The sequence below is a fragment of the Jaculus jaculus genome, chromosome 8, assembly GCF_020740685.1.
Source record: "Jaculus jaculus isolate mJacJac1 chromosome 8, mJacJac1.mat.Y.cur, whole genome shotgun sequence".
Taxonomy (NCBI): Eukaryota; Metazoa; Chordata; class Mammalia; order Rodentia; family Dipodidae; genus Jaculus; species Jaculus jaculus.
In genome coordinates, this window is record NC_059109.1 from 2,586,653 (window position 1) to 2,607,154 (window position 20,502).

Consider the following 20,502-nt stretch of genomic DNA (forward strand, 5'->3'; position numbering starts at 1 on the left):
TTAGGGCCATGGCAGAGAGGACCACCTCTTTAGTTGGGGAGGAAGGCCCCCACAGGCAAGGGAAGCCACAGCAAGCATGGGTAAGGGGTGGAGGCGGTGGCTGCAGTTCCCCCGCGCTGTGCTAGGGGTCCGGGAACAGGCCACAGGCTAGTCCGGACACTTCTCTAAAAAGCTCACTTTCTTTAATAGCAATCCATTCAAGGACCCAGCAGTGGGGCCCCAGTTAGGAAAGCAAGCAGAGGCACCAATTAATTCCCCATGGGTCTCCCTGGGGACTGTTGTCTTGGCCTCAGTGCACAAATCTGTCCAGCGCAGATGGCCGGGTCCCTGGGGGCTTGGTCTTCTCTTGCTGCTGCTGCTGCTGCTCCTGCTCCTCGAGGCTCTGGCGGACTTTGTCCTAGGCACAGGAAGAGACACTCAGACAAGGTGAGCTGGTGCAGGTGGGGACTGCACCTATGGGAGGCCTGCCCTCCCTGGTGCCCACATACCCTGTGCTCCTTGTCCAGGACCTTCCTCCTCCTCTTCACCAGGCTGGCTGTAGAGCTTCGGCCCTTCTGCTTCAGCTTTGGCTGGAAAGTAGCCTTGGCGTCGGGGTCGTAGCCCTGAAGGAGGGACGGGAGTGAGGCGACAGCGCAGCTGCCAGCGCCCACCCACTGAGCTGCACTGGGAATGACAAGCCTGGAGTGTGGGGGGCAGTAGGGAAGAGAGGGCGAGGCACTCAGCCGCTGCGACATACCAGCCTCTCTATCCGCTCCTTCTTTCGCTGCTCCAAAGAGATGACGTCTACCTCCGCCAGGGCTCTGGGGTCCAGACAGATGAGTTCTGCGGGTATCTGGGGTGTCACAGGGCAGGGTGAGGAGACCCAGAAGGGTGACACCAAGAACAAACAGCCAGGAAGACTGCTGAACCCCACCGTGACCAAGGGTTCTGGGGAGCACTTCCTGCCTGAGGCTCAGGCCCACAGGGCCTAATGCTACACAGGGCGCTCACCTTCTCCAGCAGGGCCTTCACCTCCCACTCCTGGCGCTGCTTCCGGCTCCTGTAAGGGTTATTCTCCAGGCCATCAAAGTTGGGTTCAGCAGCCCCTGGAGGGAGGGACATGGAGGCGTGGTCCAGCAGCTCCCCTCCAGCCCAACCAGGCTCACTGCTCCTCCCCGCCTCTCACAGGTCCACTCAAACTTCCACTCACCAGGGACCAACATGCTGGTGATGCCCCCACTGTGCCCAACTCCCAACACATCTTCAAAGGGGCAGAACTGGAGTCCGTGTACATGACCCGAGAGCCGGTGAGTGAGGTAGGGCTGCTCCAGGGAAGGTGGGCTGGCTTTGCCAGGCCCTTTCCAAATACTGACAACATCACCCATTCCTGCAACCAACAGTCCTCGCTGGGAAAAGGCGAGGTGTCCTGCTCCCTGGGGCAGAGTCCGAGCACTCAGAGGCTGGTAAGTCCCCCGCAAGTCAAAGATCTTCAGCTGGTGGTCCAGGCCAGAGGTGGCCATGTACCTGAGGGACAGTCAGTGGCCAATCAGTCTTCAGTTGGTATTCACTACAGCCTGTGGCCAAGTGCAAGGGTCAACTCTGTACATGGAGGAGGACAGTAAGAACCTTACAGCTCCACTCACTTTCCCTTCTGTAGTGAAGAGATGCAGGCTAGAGGGGAGAAAGTCTGGCCTAACGATTGGTCAAGATAAGTCAGGGCAGGCTTGTTGCTTCTGGGGTTGGCTTGTGCTGGAGGTGGAAGCCAGGGCCTCAGCCCTAGCTGGGCATCCAGTCACACCCCAGGCCTGATGTTCAGTGTCTCCTTGTCACCTCCAAACACTATACGGCCCTCCCAAGACATGTGAGCTAAGGAGAAACAAGTGCCGGTCTGCGCCTAAGTGGAGGAATGAGTGTCCTGCCGCGGATGGGCAGCAGGGTGGCTGGGCAAAGGGAACAGACTACAGCCGTCAGGGAGACTTCCTTGGTCAGCAGGTCTTGGGCTGTGACAGAGGGCCCACTGTACCACCACCACACACAGACGCCGACAGCTGAAAAGCAGCAGCGTGTCTTCGGGGCTGGCAAACATGGTTACGAGTGGTAATAGGGAAGAGATACCTAGGGCTCCTTCAAGTCACACAGCACCCTAACTCATCTGACTATCACTGCTCTCTGGCGGTGACAAGGTGAGGACCATATGGATGGAGAAAAACCACACAGGAAGTAGTAATGTGCTGGACATCCTGTCTTTTCCCTGCAAGGCTGGTGGCCTCTTCCTCCAGGGCTCACATACAGTGCAAACTGTTTACTCTCAGAAGGTAAGAGTCCCTGTTTGTATGCAAGTTGTTCCTCAGAGAGGGAAGCTAAGGGGGACCAGCCAGACTAGGGACATGTGTTTGCCAAGGGGACAAAGATTCTTAGCTGTAAATCCAGGACAGGACTGGAAAGTTCTGTGAATGGAGATTCACCCTGTGATGGAACCATGGAGGCTCAGCTGTGTGCTCCAAGGAGATCACTGTAATGCCAACCAGGCATGACTGAGGGTTTCCAGGACACAGCCTCACATCCTTGTGAGAACCACATGCAGACTTCACACACACAGCTCTGGGACTCCGCAGGTAAATAACAGCCCAGTGGCCAGACAGGAGTCCAGGCCACGCTGCTGTACCGTTAACTCAGTGCAAGAAGCAGTTCAGTTACTGCTCAAGCATGAGGACCTGAGTTCGGATCTCTAGTACCCATGTAAAACACTGGGTGATGTGGTGTGTCCCTGTAATCTCTGCTGGGAGATAGACACACAGCCCCTTGGCTCACAGGCTAGCTAGTTTGGCCAAATTGGTAATCTCTAGGTTCAGGAAGAGAGACAGTCTCAAAGAGCAAGGGGGCAAAGGACTGAGGATGACACCCAAAAGCCTCCACACGTACACACAAACACACTGTTATCACACATACACACACAGCACAGCATCAACAAGTGGTGGCACACACCTTTAATCCCAGCACTCAGGAGGCAGAGGCAAGAGGATCTCTGTGCGTTCAAGGCCAGCCTGGGACTAAAGTAAGGTCCAGGTCAGCCTGGGCTTGAGTGAGTCCCTGCCTTGAGAAAGTAACAAAAGAGCAGCCAAGCCAACCCAACAAAAGCCTCCTGAGGAAGAGGCCAGCTTCACCTGAAGCCTGTGACCTGAGGGGACCAAAGGGAAGGGCGGAGACCAAGGGTCAGAGCACTCCACACTAAAGGGCTGAACCAAAGGCCTCAAGGAACCAAGTGACCAAGTCCTGGCACAGGAGCAGCTGGCTCAGCACAAAAACTACAGCTTAGGCACAAAGCTTCACACAGCCTGCAGCCTCCAGAGTGAAGCCTACATAGGCAGGGACTAGGAAGGGTAGAACACATCCCTGTCCACAACATAAATATGCAGGCCAAAGGTCTGAGCATCTGGAAAGCTTTTGTAAGTTGGTGGCTGCTGGACTTTTCCTTGCCTATTATACGCATGTGCCTCCTTGTGCATCTAGCTTATGTGGGTTCTGGGAAGTCGAACCTGGGTCCTTATGGTTCACAGGCAAGTGCCATGACTGCTAAGCCCTGTCTTCTGCCATTATTTCTTAAAATATTTATTTGCAAATAGAAAGAGGAAATGGAATGGATGTGCCAGGGCCTCTAGCCACTGCAAACAAACTCCAGATGCAAGAATCACTGTGCAACTGACTTTATGTGGGTACTTGGGAATTGAACCCTGGCAGTCAGGCCTTCCAAGCAAGCAGCCTTAGTCACTGAGCCATCTCTCCAGCCCTGTTCTATTTCTTTGAGGTATGGTCTCATTCTAGCCCAGGCTGATTCGAAACTCACTGTTGCCTCAGGCTGGCATCAAACTCCCAGTGGTCTTCCTACTATGGCCCTGCCCCCACCTCCTGAGTGCTAGGGTGTGAGACGTGCAACACCAGGCACTGCTCCAGAGGTGCTACGGGTTCTGGCTGTTACAGAAGGCTGAGGAACTTGGGAGCTGTGGGGCTTAAAAAATATAAAAAGAAAGCCAAGCATGGTGGCGCACGCCTTTAATTCCAACACTCAGGAGGCAGAGGTAGGAGGATCACTGAGTTTGAAGCCACCCTGAGATTACATAGTGAATTCCAGATCAGCCTGAGCAAGAGTGAGATTCTAATATCGAAAAACCAAACAAAAAATAAAAATAAAGGCAGGAGAGATGGCTAAGCAATTAAGATGCTTGCCTATAAAGCCTAAGGATCAGAGGTCCTTTTCTTTTCTTTTTTTCTGAGGTAAGGTCTCACTCTGAGACCAAGCTGACCTGGAATTCACTCTGTAGTCTCGGTCTCAGGGTGGCCTCAAATTCATAGTGATCCTCCTACCTCTGCTTCCCAAGTGCTGGGATTAAAGGCATGTACCACCACACCCAGCTTAGGATCAAGTTCAATTCCCCAGCACCCACATAATGCCACATATATAAGATGCCACATGTGTCTGGAGTTCCTTTGCAGTGGCTGGAGGCACTAGTGTGCCCATTTTCTATCTCTTTCTTTCTCTTTCTCAAATAATATTTTTTTAATTAAAAATAAGCTGGGTATGGTAACGCATGCTTTTAATCCCAGCACTCAGAAAGCCAAGGAAGGATGATTGCTGTGAGTTTGAAGCCAGCCTGAGACTACATAGTGAATCCCAGGTTAGCCTGGGTTAAAGGGAGAGTACCTCCAAAAAACAAACAACAAGAAAAGCAAGCAGGGTGTGGGGGCATACACCTTTAATCCCAGCATGCGAGATGCAGAGGCAGGAGGACCAATGTGATGTACTTTCCAGCCCAGTGGGACCAACACCTCACCTCATCCCAAACAGGTGACTTACGTGCCTGTAGAATCCACTGCCACAGCACGGATCCCACCTCGGTGACAAAGAATCTTTGCCAGTGGCTCCTTCACTGCTGGGCTCCATAAAGACACTGTGCCTAGAAGAGCAGAAGTGGTCACAAATACACAGGGAAGCCCGAGCTTCTTAACTGGGAAAAGATGGACCTCAAGATCAAAAAGTAACGAGGGAAGGAAAAGGATGACTTTGTTATTCTTTGTTTGTGGAGGAGCACAACAGGGTCTCTTGCCACTGCACACATATAAATGTCCATCTGGTTTTATGTGGGTGGCTGGGGAATTGAACCCTGGCCAGTAAGCTTTGCAAGCAATTGCCTTTAGCCACTGAGCCATCTACGTAGTTCTGAAAAGGGCTCTTCAGGCTGGGGATGAATCAATGGAAGAGCACTTGTCTAGCATGCCCAAGGCCCTGGATTCAATCCCCAGCACCACATAAAGTAAAATTCAAATAAAATGAAGTAAGTAAAATACATAAAGCAGGCTGGGCATGGTGGTGCACGTCTTTAATCCCAGCACTTGTAAGGCAGAGGGAGCAGGATCACCATGAGTTCCAGACCACCTAAGACTAAATAATGAATTCCAGGTCAGCCTGAGCTACAGTATGACCCATCTTGGAAACACACACACACACACACACACACACACACACACACACACACACACATATATATATCTATATCTATATATATATAGATATAGATATAGATATATATATATATATAAAATAAAAGGAGCCAGTCTTTAATCCTAGCACTTGGGAAGCAGAGGTAGGAGGATCCCTGTAAGTTCAGGAATAGCCTGAAACTGCACAGTGAGATCCAGAGATCCAGGTCAGCGTGGACTACAGTGAGGGCTACATAGAAAAAAACAAAAAAAGGGACAAGAATGAAGTCAGGACTGACCATTGCTGTGTCCAAGATGGATGACTGCGTTGTAAGGGTTCTGAGCCATGACACTGAGCCGTCCAGCCCGAGCATTCAGAGCGGCCACAATCTTCCCCACTGACACGTCCAGGTAGGTCAGAAACCCCGTCTCTGACTGAGAGAGAACATCAAGTTCAGTTACTCGGTCTTCCCTCTACTGGGGCCCAGAGGAAAAAGCTCCTCCCGATGGCTGCCACTACGCCCTGTGCACTGCAGCCACTCACAGCCGTAGCCAGGAGGAAATGGAAGGGGAGGAACTCAAGCCGAGTTACTCGGTCACACCGGCGAACGCAATGGAGTTCAATGCCCTGGTTGTCATAGATGTAAAGCCAGCGGTTTTGAGCGACAGCAAGTAGCGCCTCGGAATGGAGAAACCTAGACAGAAAGAGTGGTTCGGTGGAAAATGCAGAGGTTGTCATCCAATTAGGAACGGACTTTCTTACTCCCACCGACTGTCACCAGAGAAAACACTGACTGGATGTCTCGCACTGCTTCCATGACATTGATCTCACACATGAGCTGCTTCGTCACCCAATCAAGGGCAGCCACGTGACCCCGACGACCTCCTAAAGCCAGGTGTCTGTTGGACATGAAGGAAAGGCAGGTGTTAACTCAGGGGAACACTCAGACTGAAATAAGTCAAAATCTTCCTGATCTCCAGATGCGAACATGCTGCAATAGACGTCAGTGACACAGACACCAGCATGGCAGGGCTGAGGAACACCCCACATCGTGGCTTAGGCACTGCTCACTAGGTTGGGGGCTGTGGTGCAATGGTGCAGTGTATGCTTGTCATGCATGCACAAGGGCATGGGTTCCATACCCAGAACCACCCACGCAGGAATTTCACCTTACCTTCCGGTTCGAGAGTAGTTCAGCCTGTAGGGTCCAAACTGCCTCAGATTCAAGTCAAAGTGCTGGGAAAAGGAAGAGTGGAAAAACAAGAGAGATGGGTTTCCAGGAATGGTGGCAAATGCCTTTAATCCCAGCACTCACTCGGGAGGCAGAGGTAGAAGGATCGCCATGAGTTCGAGGCTACCCTGAGCTAGAGCAAAACCTTACCAGAAAACACACACACAAAGAGACGGTCTCTGGCAAGTAACCCCCTCTGGTAGTCTCTGTTACTCTTGCCCTGCCGCCTATCAACACTCAAGATCCCTCTCCCTCCTCAAGCTCACCTTGGCAGCGCTTGCGATGTCCACTGCCTCCACGATGTCAGCCTGGAGGATCTTTGCTGTGTCTTCCCCATCTTCCCCTTCCAGAAACCTGAAAGCCAGTCAGAACTGCAGTAAAGCTTCCCAGTTATGATGGGGGCATGCACACCAACATCAAATGAGAAATGAAGCCGGAGGCGGCAGCGCACACCTTTAATCCAAGCTCGGCAGCATGGAGTAGAAGGATGGCTGTGAGTTTGAGGTCAGCCTGAGACCCTGACCCGAAAGGAAAAAACAAGAAGGGAGGGGCAAGCTGAGATTAGTGTCCACTCACCCGGGTTGTTCGGCGAGCAGCAGCTCAGAGCGAGCAGCCCTGACACTTGCCTCCTCTTCCTCAGCTTCTGCCGCCTCCAGTCGGCTTCGGGTTTTCGACTTAGGAGACGGGAGCTATGACATCGTGAGTGAGGGAAAGGGCCGGAGGCTTGGTAAAATCACGGGAAAGCTACTGGGACCAGGCTCCCAGCAGCACCTCTCCCGAACACCCCCTACCTCGGAAGCCCTTCCCCACGGTCAGCTGACGACTCACCGGTTTGGATTTGTCAATCCGACGGAACTTCCGAGACACCTCCAGGGGGGCGGGGGCGGGTCCTGGGAACGGGTCCTGGGCCTGGCAAGGGGCGGGGAGGCTAGAGGAGGCCTCGGCTTGAGCCCACCCATCCCGTCCTCCCGGCCGTCCTGCGAGGTCCCAGGCTCACCCCGGACAAGGTCTGCTCGGGCTTCCTCCGCTCGGGCTTCGGGACCTGGGCCTTTCTGGAGATGCGGGACCTCCTCAAGACCTGCGAGCTCCTGGGGCGCGCCGGGCGAGAGCTCCTCTTCTTAGGCGGAGGCCCCGGAGAAGCGCCGCTCTCCTGCTCCCAGTACCGCCGCGGCTTCTGCGGGCACATCAGAAGCCCTCGCACCCCGTCGCCCGAGCCCCGACCCCGCAGCCGACATCTTCCCAGGAGGCGCCTCTAACCTTCCTCTTGGCCCGAAGCCTGTCTTTCTTAGCGGGGGCATGGCTGCGAGGCTTGGGGACCATCTCCATCTCGCCCACCAGAACCACCATCCACGTGTGAAAACTCCTTCCAGCTGCGGCCCCAGGGCCCTTTTGGGAGCTCCCGGAAGTGCCCTGGCCTTCATCCAATCAGCGCCGTGCCAGGACTGAAGCTGCGGCGCCATCTTGCGTGCGGGCACGCCGGCCGTGTGGAGCGGGGGTAGGTGCTCCCGAGCTGCGGCTGGCGGCTTACGTCAAGAACAGAGGGCAAGTCGGAGCCCGGGACCCAAGAAAAAACGCATCTAGCGTTTCCAGATTACCTTCCTTCTCTTGCTCAGAAACTCTGGAGGATTTTTAGTGTCAGAACTGCACTTCCCGGCAGGCGTCCGAAGGCAGCTTCCGGCGCCGTCTTCTCCCAGCACCCCTTCTTTCCTTCCGGGTTCGTCCCTACGGACGGGGACGCGTGAGCCGGGTAGGGCTCGGGGTCCGCTTTGGCTCTCGTCCTCCCAGGGTCCGGAGGAGCGCAGGCTGCGGGTCCCCGGGGCGGCAGGGCTGTCATCTCTAAAGAGCGGTCGCCCCCGCAGGCCGGGCCAGCAAGGGAGACCCAGCGCCCTCGGCTCCCCGCGGGCGCTCGCCCTCACCATGGCTGAGCTGATCCAGAAGAAGCTGCAGGGAGAAGTGGAGAAGTATCAGCAGCTGCAGAAGGGTAAGGGGCTGGGTCGGCGTGGCTCCGCGCCGGCTGCGCCCCAGCCCGGTGTGCTTCCCTCGACCGCCGGCCTGACTGGGAAGAGGGTTGATGGAGTTGTGGCACACTTGACGTTTCTAGTCACCTCCTTCTTCCCACCTCCAGATCTGAGTAAATCCATGTCGGGGAGGCAGAAGCTCGAGGCTCAACTAACAGAAAACAATATCGTCAAGGAGGTGAGGAACCGGGGCTTTGGGGGAGAGAAGGGACTTTATGCTGCGTGCACTTCTGTCATCTAAGTCCCATCCACTCATCAGGAACTGGCGTTGCTAGATGGATCCAACGTAGTCTTTAAACTTCTGGGCCCCGTGCTCGTCAGACAGGAGCTGGGGGAAGCTCGGGCCACAGTGGGGAAGAGGCTGGACTATATCACGGCTGAAATGTAAGTCTGTCCCACCACCCTGGGCTCTGTCTGTGATGAGGCCTTCCCTGGCAGGCCTGGGAACCTGTATAGTGTAGGCCCAAGTTGTCTACTTCCCAACCTTCTCCTTTCCTTTAAACCCCCTCTTCTCCTCTGTCCCTTAGATTCCAAGGTTTTTGTTTATGGTTTTTCGAGGTAGGGTCTTGCTCTATCTCAGGCTGACCTGGAATTCAATATGTAGTCTCAGGGTGCCCTTAAACTCATGGTGATACTCCTACCTCTGCCTTCCAAGTGCTGAAATTAAAAGCGTGCACAACCACACCGGCCCAAGTTTTTGTTTTTATTTGAGAGAGAGAATGGGTGCATCAAGGCCTTCAACCACTGCAAACAAATTCCAGACGCATGTGCCAACCTGCGCATCTGGCTTACGTGGGTCCTTTGGCTTTGCAGGCAAGCACTAAACCATCTCTCCAGCCCTCAAGTGTTTTTTTTTTTTTTTTTTTTTGGTAGGGTCTCACTCTAGCCCAGGCTGTCCTGGAATTCACTGTGTAGTCTCAGAGTGGCCTTGAACTCAGTGATCATCCTACCTCTGCCTCCCAAGTGCTGGGATTAAAGGCGTGCCCCACCACACCCTGCCCTTAAAAAAAGTATGTGTGTGTATATATATATATATATATATATTATTTGAGAGGTAGAGAAAGGAGGAGATAGAAGGAGATAATGGGTTTACCAGCGCCTTTAGCCACTGCAGAGGAACTCCAGACGCATGCACCACTTAGTGCATCTAGCATTACATGGGTCCTGGGGAATAGAACCCCAGGCTTTGCAGGCAAGTGCCTTAACCACTGTGCCAGCTCTCCAACCCAAATCTCAAGTTTTCCATCAAGCTCTTCTCTTTCCCTCACTAATTTCTTGTGTGTTTGTCTTCCTCTTCTCTCAGTAAACGATATGAATCCCAGCTTCGGGACCTTGAACAGCAGTCAGAGCAACAGAGAGAGACCCTTGCTCAGCTGCAGCAGGAGTTCCAGCGGGCCCAGGCGGCAAAGACAGGGGCTCCTGGAAAAGCCTGACCCCATGGTAGGAGGAGGAAAGACAAGGCAAGGCATGAGCTCTAGGGTCTATGTTATAGCAGTTAATAAAATGCAAAAGAACCTGGCTGCTTTCTGCTCTGCCCTGCCCTGCCGTCCTAACTCTCCATCGGCCCTCCTTTGCTGTCCTCATAGACAGGCTGCCCACATGCCTTGCAAGTTCACAGTCTTGCAGTGCTGAGGAGTCAGCCCAGGGTCTTCCCAGTGCTTTTTAGAAGAATAGATTCATTTGCAAGCAGGGGCGTGGAGAGAGAGAATGGGCACGCCAGGGCATCTTGCCACTGCTAACAAACTCCAGATGCATGCATGATGCACCACTTTGTGCATCTTGCTTTATGTGGGTTCTGGGGGTTTGACTGGCCTCCCAGGCTTTGTAAGCAAGCACCTTCAATTGATGGGCCTTCTCTCCACCCCTCCATACTTTTTTTTTCTAAGATTAAAAAAAAAAAAATTTACTTATTTGAAAGGGGGGGTATGGGTGCACCAGGGCCTCCAGTTGCTGTCAGCAAACTCCAGATTACATGTACTACCTTGTGCATCTGGCTTTATGTGGGTCCTGGGAAATTGAACCTGAGTCCTTTGGCTTTACAGGCAAGTCCCTTAACTGCTAAAGCCATTTCTCCGGCCCTTTTAAACATATTTGAGAGAGAGAAAGGGCATGCCAGGGCCTCCTGCCACTACAAATCAACTTCAGACACATGCACCACCTTGTGCATCTGGCTTTACATGGATACTGGGGAATTGAACTGAGGTCCTCACGCTTTGTGGGCAAATGTCTTGAGTGCTGAACCCAAATGCCTTTCTTGAAACTACAGCTGGAAACATATCGAATGTGCTGCTTCTGTGTGTGCAACGCTTCAGCTCCCCTTGTCTTGGTTATGTGGCCCTCTGAGAAGTGAGAGAAGGGCACCTGCAATAGTTTACATTCTGTGAGAGTCCAGATCTCTAAGTGGCCCTAGAATGTTAGGTCTTTTTCTTTAAAAAATTTTTTTTACTTGTTTTTAAGATAGAGTTTTACCTTAGCTCAGGCTGACCTGGAATTCTCTATGTAGTCTCAGGGTGACCTTGAACTCAGTGATCTTCCTGCCTCTGCCTCCTGAATGCTGGGATTAAAAGAGTGCATGGCCATGCCTGCCTGGAATCTTAGTTCTTTTTAGCTTGTCTTGGATTTGTTTGAAAGTAGTTTAAACTGACCTGGCTTACTCTCCAAAATAAGGTGTTATCCATAAAGTTTTTATTTCATTGGCCTAAAATTCTTTCTTAAAAATTTGCCCCAGGAGAGGCCTTGATAGTGACCACCATACGTGGTGGCTGGCCATAGTTCATGAGGGCCTGAGACAAGCTAGTGAAGAGGCCACTGGAGGGGATTAACTGTTCTAGATAACTTTGCACCAGCGCCTGCTCTCGGCTCTGGGGACTGATCCCAAGGTCTTGCGCATGCTGGGTGAGGTCTCCACCACTGAGTGCCCCCAGCCCAGCGCTTCCTCTTAGCAGACACTGCTGTTGCTGTAGGGCTTCTGCTTTCAGCCAGCTCCCCACCTCCACTCCCAGCAGCCAGTTCCAGTGCACCGCAAAGATGGGAGCACAGTCCAGGTAGTGTTTTGGTTTATTGTCTTAGTGTTGTCACAGTGACAGGCACTCCCACAGCGAGGAAAGAAACCCCCAGCAGGACCTACTTCTCAGTCCCCTCTGCCCGGGGCTCGGAGCCTCTAGGCCTTTCCTTCCCTGACACCTACTCTAGGCCTTTCCTTGGCCCTTCACATGCTAGGATGTGGCAGGAACCAGAAACTGGTACGTTTTTCTGGCACTTGCTGTGTGCCATGTTCACCAGAGGTGAGATGCAATACACGGGCAGCCAGGTGGGATAACCTGCTGATCTGATTGTCGGCTCCCACACAGCTGGATTCCTCAGTGCTCTGGTAAACAAGTGGCAAGTCACTGCCGCAGGGTAGCTGGCCGTGTTGCAGTGAAATGTAATGGCCACCATTGACGGCCAGCCACGTTCAGAATGTGAACAACACAACTTCATTTCTGCAAGCCAACATGCTTCCTCCTCAGAACAATGCCCGTGCAATCTTTCTCCCGGTGGCCTTGATTCTGGGAAAGGAGCCCCCTCCTCCCTCACTAGGGGGAGTTCCTGAGGCAGAGGGGCCGCTGGCGGCAGCTGGTGTGGCAGCAGAGGACCTCCTCCGCTGTCGCAGGAGGAAATCGTGGGATGCACCATCCATGGCGTAGAAAACATTAGCAGAGGGAGGGATGGTCAACTCTAAGGGTTCAGAGGCAAGTGTCAAGCAGTTGTTCCCCTCAAAAGTGCCCAGCTATGGGAGCATGCTGATGGGCCCTCTCCCAGGTTGACCTTCCCTAACAGGTCCTCCCTCCCTCACAGCCCACCTCCCTCACAGCCTCACCTCGCTCTCCTGGTAGCAGCTGCACCAGCTCAAACTCAGAAGCCACTGCAGAATCACGATTGTTTTTCTTAAGGACACGACTGATAACACTTGGAGCCTTGTCCTGGCTTGTCACCTGGCAGGACAAGAGACCAGACGCGCAATAAATCCACTATGATGACCACTGCTTCCCGTCCTTCCGACCTCAGCCACCTGCCCGACCAAAAGAGGTTACCTGTGTCCAACACTAAAATGTACAGGAAACCCAATCTGGTGGCTCCCTGTACCCCATAAGCCAGCCCATATGGTGCCCAGTGCAGGGCTGGTTCCCTGTGGGAAAATTACTGTTGGTTCTTAAAGTCTAATCAGTCCCCAAAAGAAGGGGTTGCTTGCTAATGCAAAGTAGCCATCAGAAACACTCGTTCCAAGTCAGGACCAGGCCTCCTTACCAAGATGCTCTTGTAGACACTGCCATCTTCCCCCAGTTCCATCTGGACTCGGATGATTCGGCAGTCTGAGGCCCCTGGCCCAGGACCTCCGCTCCCAGTCCCCCTGGAGGTCCCATCTGTGGCCCCACTCAGTGGGGAGCCACAGGAGGCTGAGCGGCGGTGACCTCGAGAAAACCGAGGAGAGGAGGCTGGGGGAGACAGATGGCTGGAGTCAACAGGACTGTGCAGAGAGGGGCTGCCTTCCAGGGCGGAGTCCAGAGATGAGACGGATGGCCACTTCATGTGCTAGGAAAACGACAGGGTCATGAAGTAGACCAAAGGAGACAGGGCCGGGGCAGTGTGAAGGACAGCTCACCTGGGCCAGCTGGGTCAGCAGAGGAGCAGGGCTTCCAGATGCCTCGTCCCCCCCACTGGGCCTGTCCCAGGACACAAGGGGGGTGGGGCCCCCAACAGAGCCCAAAACCCTGGAGGTAGGAAATGAGAGAATCAGGGAAAGGCACATCTTCCATGAAACCAGCCCCCAGCTGTTCACTTCCTCACTCTGTCCACTGCGAGATGACCAGTGTTGGCCGAAGCATCCTTGGGGCAGGAGAGTCACTTGAACCAGGTGGCTCCACCTCACAGGACACACGATGACTGGGCAAAGAGGGAAGGGCAAAGATCAGAATATGCCTCCAGCCCCCGACACAAGGCCAGCCCAATGACACCCAGCCAGTCACCTCTGAGCCTCAGTCAGCGGCCGGAGCCCCTGAAGCCATTGCTGGATATCGGGGTCTGGTCGGAGGTCATAGCCACGACATTCACTCTGGAGCCGCAGCAACTCAGAAAGGACAGCAAATTCCTGGGAAGGAGACAAAACTCAGAGACGCCCAACACTGCCCCCTTCTCCCCTTCCCGGGACATGGGCAGGGAGGCCAGGCGACCAGCCCATTAAGCTTACCTTCCTCCGCTTATCAAAGTTGATGTAGCCATTCTGCAAGGTAGAGGAGCGAAGTCTCAGGCACACAGCCATGCCCCGCTCAATGGGCAGACCTCTGGGACTCCAGCCCTCCCTTCCACACATGGTTCAGACCTAAGCTCCCCACTTGGCCCTTTAAAGAAGTACTCAGAGAAAGTATCCCATTCATGTTCAGGTCTTCTGCTGTGCTGTCTGGTGGCAATGCCAAGATGGAACCCAGGACCTTCTGTACTCGTCAGGCACTCACCACTGAACTACATACCCAGCACTTCAGCTTTTCTAACTTTTTTGTTTGATTGTGTTTTTTTCGAGGTAGGGTCTTGATCTAGCCCAGGCTGACCTGGAATTCACTATGTAACATCAGATTGGCGTCGAACTCACAGCAATCCAACCTCTGCCGCCTGAGTGCTGGGATTAAAGGTGTGTGCCGCCACGCCCAGCTTGCTATAGTTTCCTATTTACTTATGTGCATGTATGTACACGGTGCTCTTGCTGCAGCAATGGAATGCCTGTTCAGCTTTATGCACATACTGGCCAGCAGACTTTGCGAGCAAGCTGCCTTTCACCATGCAGCCATGTCCACAAACAAACTACACAAGAACAGTTCCTCAGGTCTCCCTCAGTAGGTGTGTTCTCAGCGAACTACACAAGAACAGTTCCTCAGGTCTCCCTCAGTAGGTGTGTGCTCAACGAACTATACAAGAACATTTCACATTTCAGCCTTTTGTTTGTTTTTTGTTTTGTTTTGTTTTGCTGAGGCAGGGTTTCATTTTAGCCCAGGTTGAACTGGAACCACTGTAGTTTCAGGCTGGCATTAAACTCTCACTGATCCTCCTACCTCTGCCTCCTGTGTGCTGGGATTAAAGGTATGTGCCACCTCCCTAAGCCCTTTCTTTTTCTTTTTCTCTTTTTCTTTCTTTTTTTGTGGAGAGGGGGCCCACCAGGGTCTCAATCACTGCAATCGCATGGCAGATGCTTTCACCACCTAGTGGGCATGTGTGACTTTGTGCTTGCCTCACCTTTGCATCTGGCTTATGTGGAATCTGGAGAGTCAAACATATGCCCTTAGGTTTCTCAGGCAAGCACCTCAACCATTAAGTCATCTCTCCAGCCCTCCCCTTTTTAAAATATTTTTTTATTCTTTATATTTATTTATTTATTTATTTGAGAGAGAAAAAGGCAGAGAGAGGAACAGAGAGAATGGGCACACAAGGGCCTCCAGCCAAATGTGCCCCCTTGTGCATCTGGCTTACGTGGTTCCTTGGAAAATTGAACTGAGGTCCTTTGGCTTTGCATGCAAACGCCTTAACCACTAAGCCATCTCTCCAGCCCTAAAATTTTATTTTTTTTTTAATGAGAGAAGAGAATTGGTGCACCAGGGGCCTCAGCCACTATAATTGCACTCCAGGCCTTTGCAACACCTAGTGGGCATGTATGACCTTGCACTTGCCTCACCTTTGTGCATCTGGCTTATGTGGGATCTGGAGAATCAAACATGGGTCCTTAGGATTCGCAGGCAAGCGTCTTAATGGCTAAGCCATCTCTCCAGCCCTTTTTTTTCCCACCATGTTCTGATCATTAGATAACTATGAATTAATTGACCCTTCCTAACACTGATGTGGTCATCATCACCTGTGCTGACAGTACAGGTGAAACTATAGATCACCTGTGGCAAAATTCTTTTTTCACTGACCACTGAGACATGAAGAGGTTAAGCAACTTGCCACAGTGAGAACATGGCCTGACCCTGAGGTGCACTTCTCATGCCATCACATTCCCACACATCTCTGACCTCCAGCTCGTCTTTGGAAGCTGCATCCAGCATCACCAGGTCCTTCAGGAAGGTTCCGAGGTACGGAACCACACCCTGCAAGCAGAGGTTAGTGTTAGACCCCTTGAGCCCACCAACCCTCCACACTTCTCCTTAGGGTGGTCCCTGAGAACAGATTTCATGCCTCAACCACTTCCATGCCCAGCCCAAGTCACTCACCCCACCCCGAAAGCCAGATCTTGGGGCCTTTTTGGAGTGCAGATCCACAGGGGGCTGCACCTTCACTTCCTGTGGGTTACAGAACCAGTCAATGGAGGAGCAGCTAAGGGGAGGGTTGGGAGAGCAGAGACTGAACTCACCTGCATGAGAAGCTCTCGGCTCTGGGAATAGTTATCCTCCTCTGAGAAAATCTGGCATAGGCTGGCAAAGACTCTAAGGCTATCCCTGGGAGAGAGAGAGAACAGTGGCCCTGAGGACAGGCCTGGCTCAACTGCTCCCAGAACTTCAGTCAGTGCACGGTCCTACCTGGCTGCTTCTGCCCAGGCGGCCCGGAGCCTGTGGATGGGGCTGGACTGCAGGGCTGACACCACAGCATAGACGGAAGAAAAGTTCCGCAGCAGGCGACACTCCTGTGCGGCCCCAAGAATAAAGTCAAGGCTGTGAGCAGGGAGATGGCTCAGCAATTAAAGGTACCTGCTTGCAAAGGCTGCCAACCTGGGTTTGATTCCCCAGATCCCACATAAAGCTGGGTGAACAAAATGGCATCTGCATCTACAGTTCATCTGCAGTGGCAAGAACTCTGGCGTACCCATACTCACTCTCTTACTAAGTAAAAATGAGAGCCAAGGGAGCCCTCTCCACATTATGGTCCCAACAGGGCAATTCTTGCTTACCTCTGCCACACGTATCCATTTCTCCAGGAGCCGGGCCCTCTGTGGGGGTCGGAGTGGCCGGATAGTTACTTCCCCAGGCCCTTCTCCAGTTGGGATGGCCCCCAAGACAGAGCTGACCACTGCCCCGGCCACCTTGTTGAACTGTGTGACAGTAGCTCGGACAGATGGGCAGAGGTGGGAATGTCCTGGCCGGTCTCTGTGACCCCACAGGCCTCCCAAGCACTGGGAGGGGACCAGATTGAGAAACAGCTCCTGCAGGGCAGAGGTCACAGATTAAAGTTCAGAGTCAAGTTAGGTGAGCCTTCCACTATCAGGAATCTGAGACTCAGGTGGCCAGGGAACCAGAGGGACACAGGGACTAAAGGGGAGCAGGGGAGGGCCAAAACATAGGCACAGTATGGACAGAGGTGAGGAACTGGACCAGGAAGGGCTGGAAGCAAGGAAAGGATGTAAAGTCAAGAGGCTAGTAAGGGGTCAGAGGGCACAGGGTCAAAGGTCAGGGTCTCACCGCATCTAGCAGGGTCAGCTGTTCGGCCAAGTGGTCAGCGAGGAACACCAGGACATCCGTGGGGTCAGCAGGGGGGTCGCCGGGGAGGGCCAGGGGCTTAGGAAGGTCGGGGGCCTGGGGGTCTAGGCGGGCCCGGAGGTTGCGGATGAGGTCAGCGCTGCCCTCCCCAACACCCACCCTTGCTGCATACCCTGTCCGAAGAAAGAAGCTCTCAAGCCGGTCAAGCTGACCCTTGACCTCAGAGCCAAAATCCTCAGGGTGAGAGGTCAGCCAGGTTGACAGCACAGAGATGGCTACCCTGGGAGAAGGGGACCTGTTAAGGGACAGAGGTCCAGCTGACACCTTGGGCACGGAGGACTGAAGTTGAGTCAGGTCACTCACCCTGTTGTCCTCTCTAGCTCGGCAGGAGGTTGACGTTCCAGAGCTTCCAGCCTAGGGAGGGAAAAGATTTGCCTCCAAGCCTTTCACAAACCCCAGTCGCTCTCGCTGCTGCCCAACAGTCCCCTTTTGACCCTGACCTGTCAGTCACAAGCCCAAGCAGGGCAGGTGTGGAGGTGAAGGCCCGGTGGGTGGCCAGGAACGCTGAAGTGAAGGTCAGGTCAGCCCCTGATGTCCGGGCATCCAGCAGGTATCTGACCAGGGCCTCCAGCGTGCCAGCGCGGAGCCGTCGGGAGGACCGTGGGGGAGGTGTGGGAGCCTGGAGGACATGGAAAGGAGGGCGCTGACCTCCTGAGCCCTGTTGCTAGATATCTGGGGTAACCCTCGACCTAGGCGCTGGTGCAGCTCGTTCTGCCACGGTTCAGAGCGGGAAGGGCACTTGGCCTAAGTCGCATGCGTCCTGGACTCCAACGCAGCACTCTGACCAAAACAACCAGCCAGAGGAAGAGCTGGGAGGCAAGGGGTCGGAGGGAGGAGGGAGAAGCCCAGCCTCACCAAGGGATCGAGAGGCCGGTACTGGCGGCTTGTGACAGTAAAGGTGGCGCCATCCTCCTCCTCATCCCAGACAGACACGGGTGCCTGGAGAAGCAAGGAAGGGGAAGTGAGAGGTCCATACCACCCCGTGTCCCCAGCCTTCTCATCCCAGGCCCCACTTCTTGCTCTGTACCCCTCACCTGTGATGGCGGGGGACAGTACCAGCGAGTGCGAGGGGCCAGGGGTGCTGGTGACCCCAGCTCTCCCCCACTGGGGCCCAGGCAGCCCCCCCCTAGCCGCCTCAGAGCCCGGTGGAGCCGCCGGGGTTGAAGCGGGGGCTTCGATTGAATGCAAGAACCCTTCTCCTGGAGACCCCCAAATCCCTTTCCGCCCAGAGCTGAACCCCAACACCGCCGAGAAGCGGAATGCAAAGGGCAGAAGCGCGAGGCCAAAAAAGCGGAGAGCCCAAGGGAGAGAGCTTGAGACGCAGAAGCCCTGGGCGGTCACGCGGCCCGCCCTCCCCGCCAGAACCTGGACCGGCCCAAGGTGGTTCCCTCCCCTCGGCCCCCTTTCCACGGCTCTCCAGGGTGGGGCTTCCACTTTCTCAGCCCCGGGGACCCCCCTGAAGAGGTAGCGGCTCCAATCCCACCCAGTACAGGAAAGAAAAGGGGAAGTGGGGACGATGGGGCGTGTGGGGGGGAATAGACTCAGAGTCACGTGGCCCTTGCCCCTCCCTCCGACCGATCCCGAAAAACCAGCCCTGCTAGTCACCCTAACTTCACCCAATGTCTGGACTCAGGAGTCCAGGACCTCTGCGCTCCGAATCTAATTTCTGGCCCTTTTAGAATCAGCCCCACATCTTGCCCGTGGCCACCACCATTGATTGGTCCCTAAGGAAGATGATCACTCCCTAGCAAGACTGGGATTCAGTTTCTACAGGTGCGCCAGTCTCCGCCGCTGGGGCACTGCCCAGCCCCAGGGGAGGAGGGAGGGGCCACAAAACTGAGGGTTCCCTCCCCAATCCCAGAGTCATGACTAGGTGGTTACTGTGGAAACAAACCCCTCCCTGCCAAACAAAAACGAGGAGGGAGACCGCGACCCAGAAACCACGGCTCCTGGGCAGGCACTGGAGGCGGGCGCGGGCGGAGAGGACCAGAGCCCCCTGCAGGCCAGCCGGGAGTCCCGGGCAGGAGCTGGACTGGCTCCTGCGGGCAGCTCCGGAGTCACCCACAACTGCGGAGACGCCAGGACCCCGCGGCAGGGAGTCGGGCAGACAGATAGCCAGTGACAGACGCGGATGTGAGCGAGGCGGGCAGAAAGACATCCCGAGAAAAGGAGGGGGAGTCTCCGAAGTGTTGATGCACCCCTCCCCCGGCCGCACACCACCCGCGTCTCACCTCTTCTTCTTCTTCCTCCTCCTCTTCCTCCTGCCCCCCGCCCACGGCCCGGCCACCGGGATCCCCACCCTCTTCGGGGTCTCGGCTCCGGAAGCTGCTCAGCACTACTCCCCCGGGGGGGCTCGTGTCCAGAAGCAGCCGCAGGGGCCTCGGGAGCATGGCCGAGGGCAAGTCAGTGGGGTCGGGCCATGGGGGCGCCTGGGAAGAGACGGGGTGGGTGGGGAGTCAGGCGGGCGCGGGGGAGCCGGGGGCGTGGGGCAGGGGAGGGACTCGGGCGGGCGAGCGGGTGTCCAGCGGGGAGGCGACGCCGGAATGGGAAACCGAGGCCCCTGGTACGTGTGAGGGGCGAGGGGGGGGGTCACGAGTCGAGGACGGGCAGGGGACACCCAGTGTTGTGGCTCTGACCTGCTCGGGCGGGGCGGGGGTCGCGCGCACGGGTCCCGGGCCTCCGATCCCGTCGGTCTCCGGCCCCCAACCGAGTCCCCTCCCCGGCTTTTCCGCACCCCTGCACCCCCCGCCGGGCTCCCGGGCCCTCCCGCCCTTTCCGCTCCCCCCCGCGTCCGCCCGCTCCGACGGCAGGAGCCAAAAAGGGAAGGAAGTGAGGACAGGAGCCAGGGCCGCGGACTAGGGGAGCGCCGGACACTCGGGGCCCGGGCACCGGCCGCCCGCCTTCCCGCCGGCCCCGGCCCCGCGCGGGGAAGCGGAGGCCCACGTCATCCAGCACCGGCTGGGCACAGTCCCGCGCCCGGCTTCGGAGCAGGGGCCGCGGGCCCTTCCCCAGCGAGGACGGGGGACAGGGCGACAGCTCGCGCGGGGAGCGGGCGACCAGGGACCCGCCACTGCACGCCGCGAGGGGACACTGCCCACGCCAGCCCGCGAGCGCGTCCACGCCGGGTTTTCCGAGGAGCCCTGGCCCCGCCCGCGGGCTGGGGCGGAACCGGAAGCCTCCGCGTCCCGACGCCCGGGCGTTTCCGGCGCTCGGGCTGGGGAATCCCGCTGCGCCCCGTTCCCACGGGGGTCGTGGGGATGTCTCCGTAGCCCAGGGAATCGCAGAGGCCCCCTCGGGGCTGGG

The 20,502-nt window shown here is 55.5% G+C and overlaps 3 protein-coding genes across 4 annotated transcripts; 1 reads left to right on the forward strand and 2 right to left on the reverse strand.

Moving 5' to 3' along the window:
* Positions 1–165: 165 nt before the first annotated feature.
* Wdr46 (WD repeat domain 46) lies at positions 166–8,102 on the reverse strand. Its single transcript, XM_004649791.2, has 15 exons — positions 7,944–8,102; positions 7,684–7,860; positions 7,515–7,595; positions 7,263–7,375; positions 6,953–7,040; positions 6,630–6,691; positions 6,250–6,354; positions 5,999–6,149; positions 5,754–5,889; positions 4,832–4,931; positions 1,190–1,503; positions 991–1,085; positions 737–832; positions 489–602; positions 166–397 (listed from the first exon to the last, which is right to left on the reverse strand). The coding sequence occupies exons 1-15, from the start codon at positions 8,031–8,033 to the stop codon at positions 290–292; spliced, it is 1,830 nt and encodes a 609-aa protein (XP_004649848.2). The 5' UTR covers positions 8,034–8,102; the 3' UTR covers positions 166–289.
* Positions 8,103–8,197: 95 nt separating this feature from the next.
* Positions 8,198–10,222, forward strand: Pfdn6 (prefoldin subunit 6). 2 transcript variants are annotated; one of them, XM_045155980.1, is made up of 5 exons: positions 8,198–8,433; positions 8,546–8,667; positions 8,812–8,882; positions 8,964–9,088; positions 10,008–10,222. In XM_045155980.1, exons 2-5 carry the CDS (start codon positions 8,604–8,606, stop codon positions 10,135–10,137), a joined length of 390 nt encoding a protein of 129 aa, XP_045011915.1. In that variant the 5' UTR covers positions 8,198–8,433; positions 8,546–8,603; the 3' UTR covers positions 10,138–10,222. The 2 variants fall into 2 exon arrangements, with proteins under 2 accessions (XP_045011915.1, XP_004649638.1); XM_004649581.3 differs by having other exon boundaries at positions 8,407–8,667.
* Positions 10,223–11,743: 1,521 nt separating this feature from the next.
* On the reverse strand, positions 11,744–19,877 carry Rgl2 (ral guanine nucleotide dissociation stimulator like 2). Its single transcript, XM_004649580.2, has 18 exons — positions 19,836–19,877; positions 19,431–19,628; positions 18,055–18,138; positions 17,640–17,818; positions 17,503–17,553; positions 17,122–17,419; positions 16,614–16,865; positions 16,246–16,349; positions 16,080–16,164; positions 15,940–16,008; positions 15,742–15,816; positions 13,932–13,964; positions 13,711–13,832; positions 13,532–13,627; positions 13,347–13,455; positions 12,992–13,276; positions 12,564–12,678; positions 11,744–12,421 (listed from the first exon to the last, which is right to left on the reverse strand). Exons 2-18 carry the CDS (start codon positions 19,587–19,589, stop codon positions 12,210–12,212), a joined length of 2,328 nt encoding a protein of 775 aa, XP_004649637.2. The 5' UTR covers positions 19,590–19,628; positions 19,836–19,877; the 3' UTR covers positions 11,744–12,209.
* Positions 19,878–20,502: the final 625 nt, after the last annotated feature.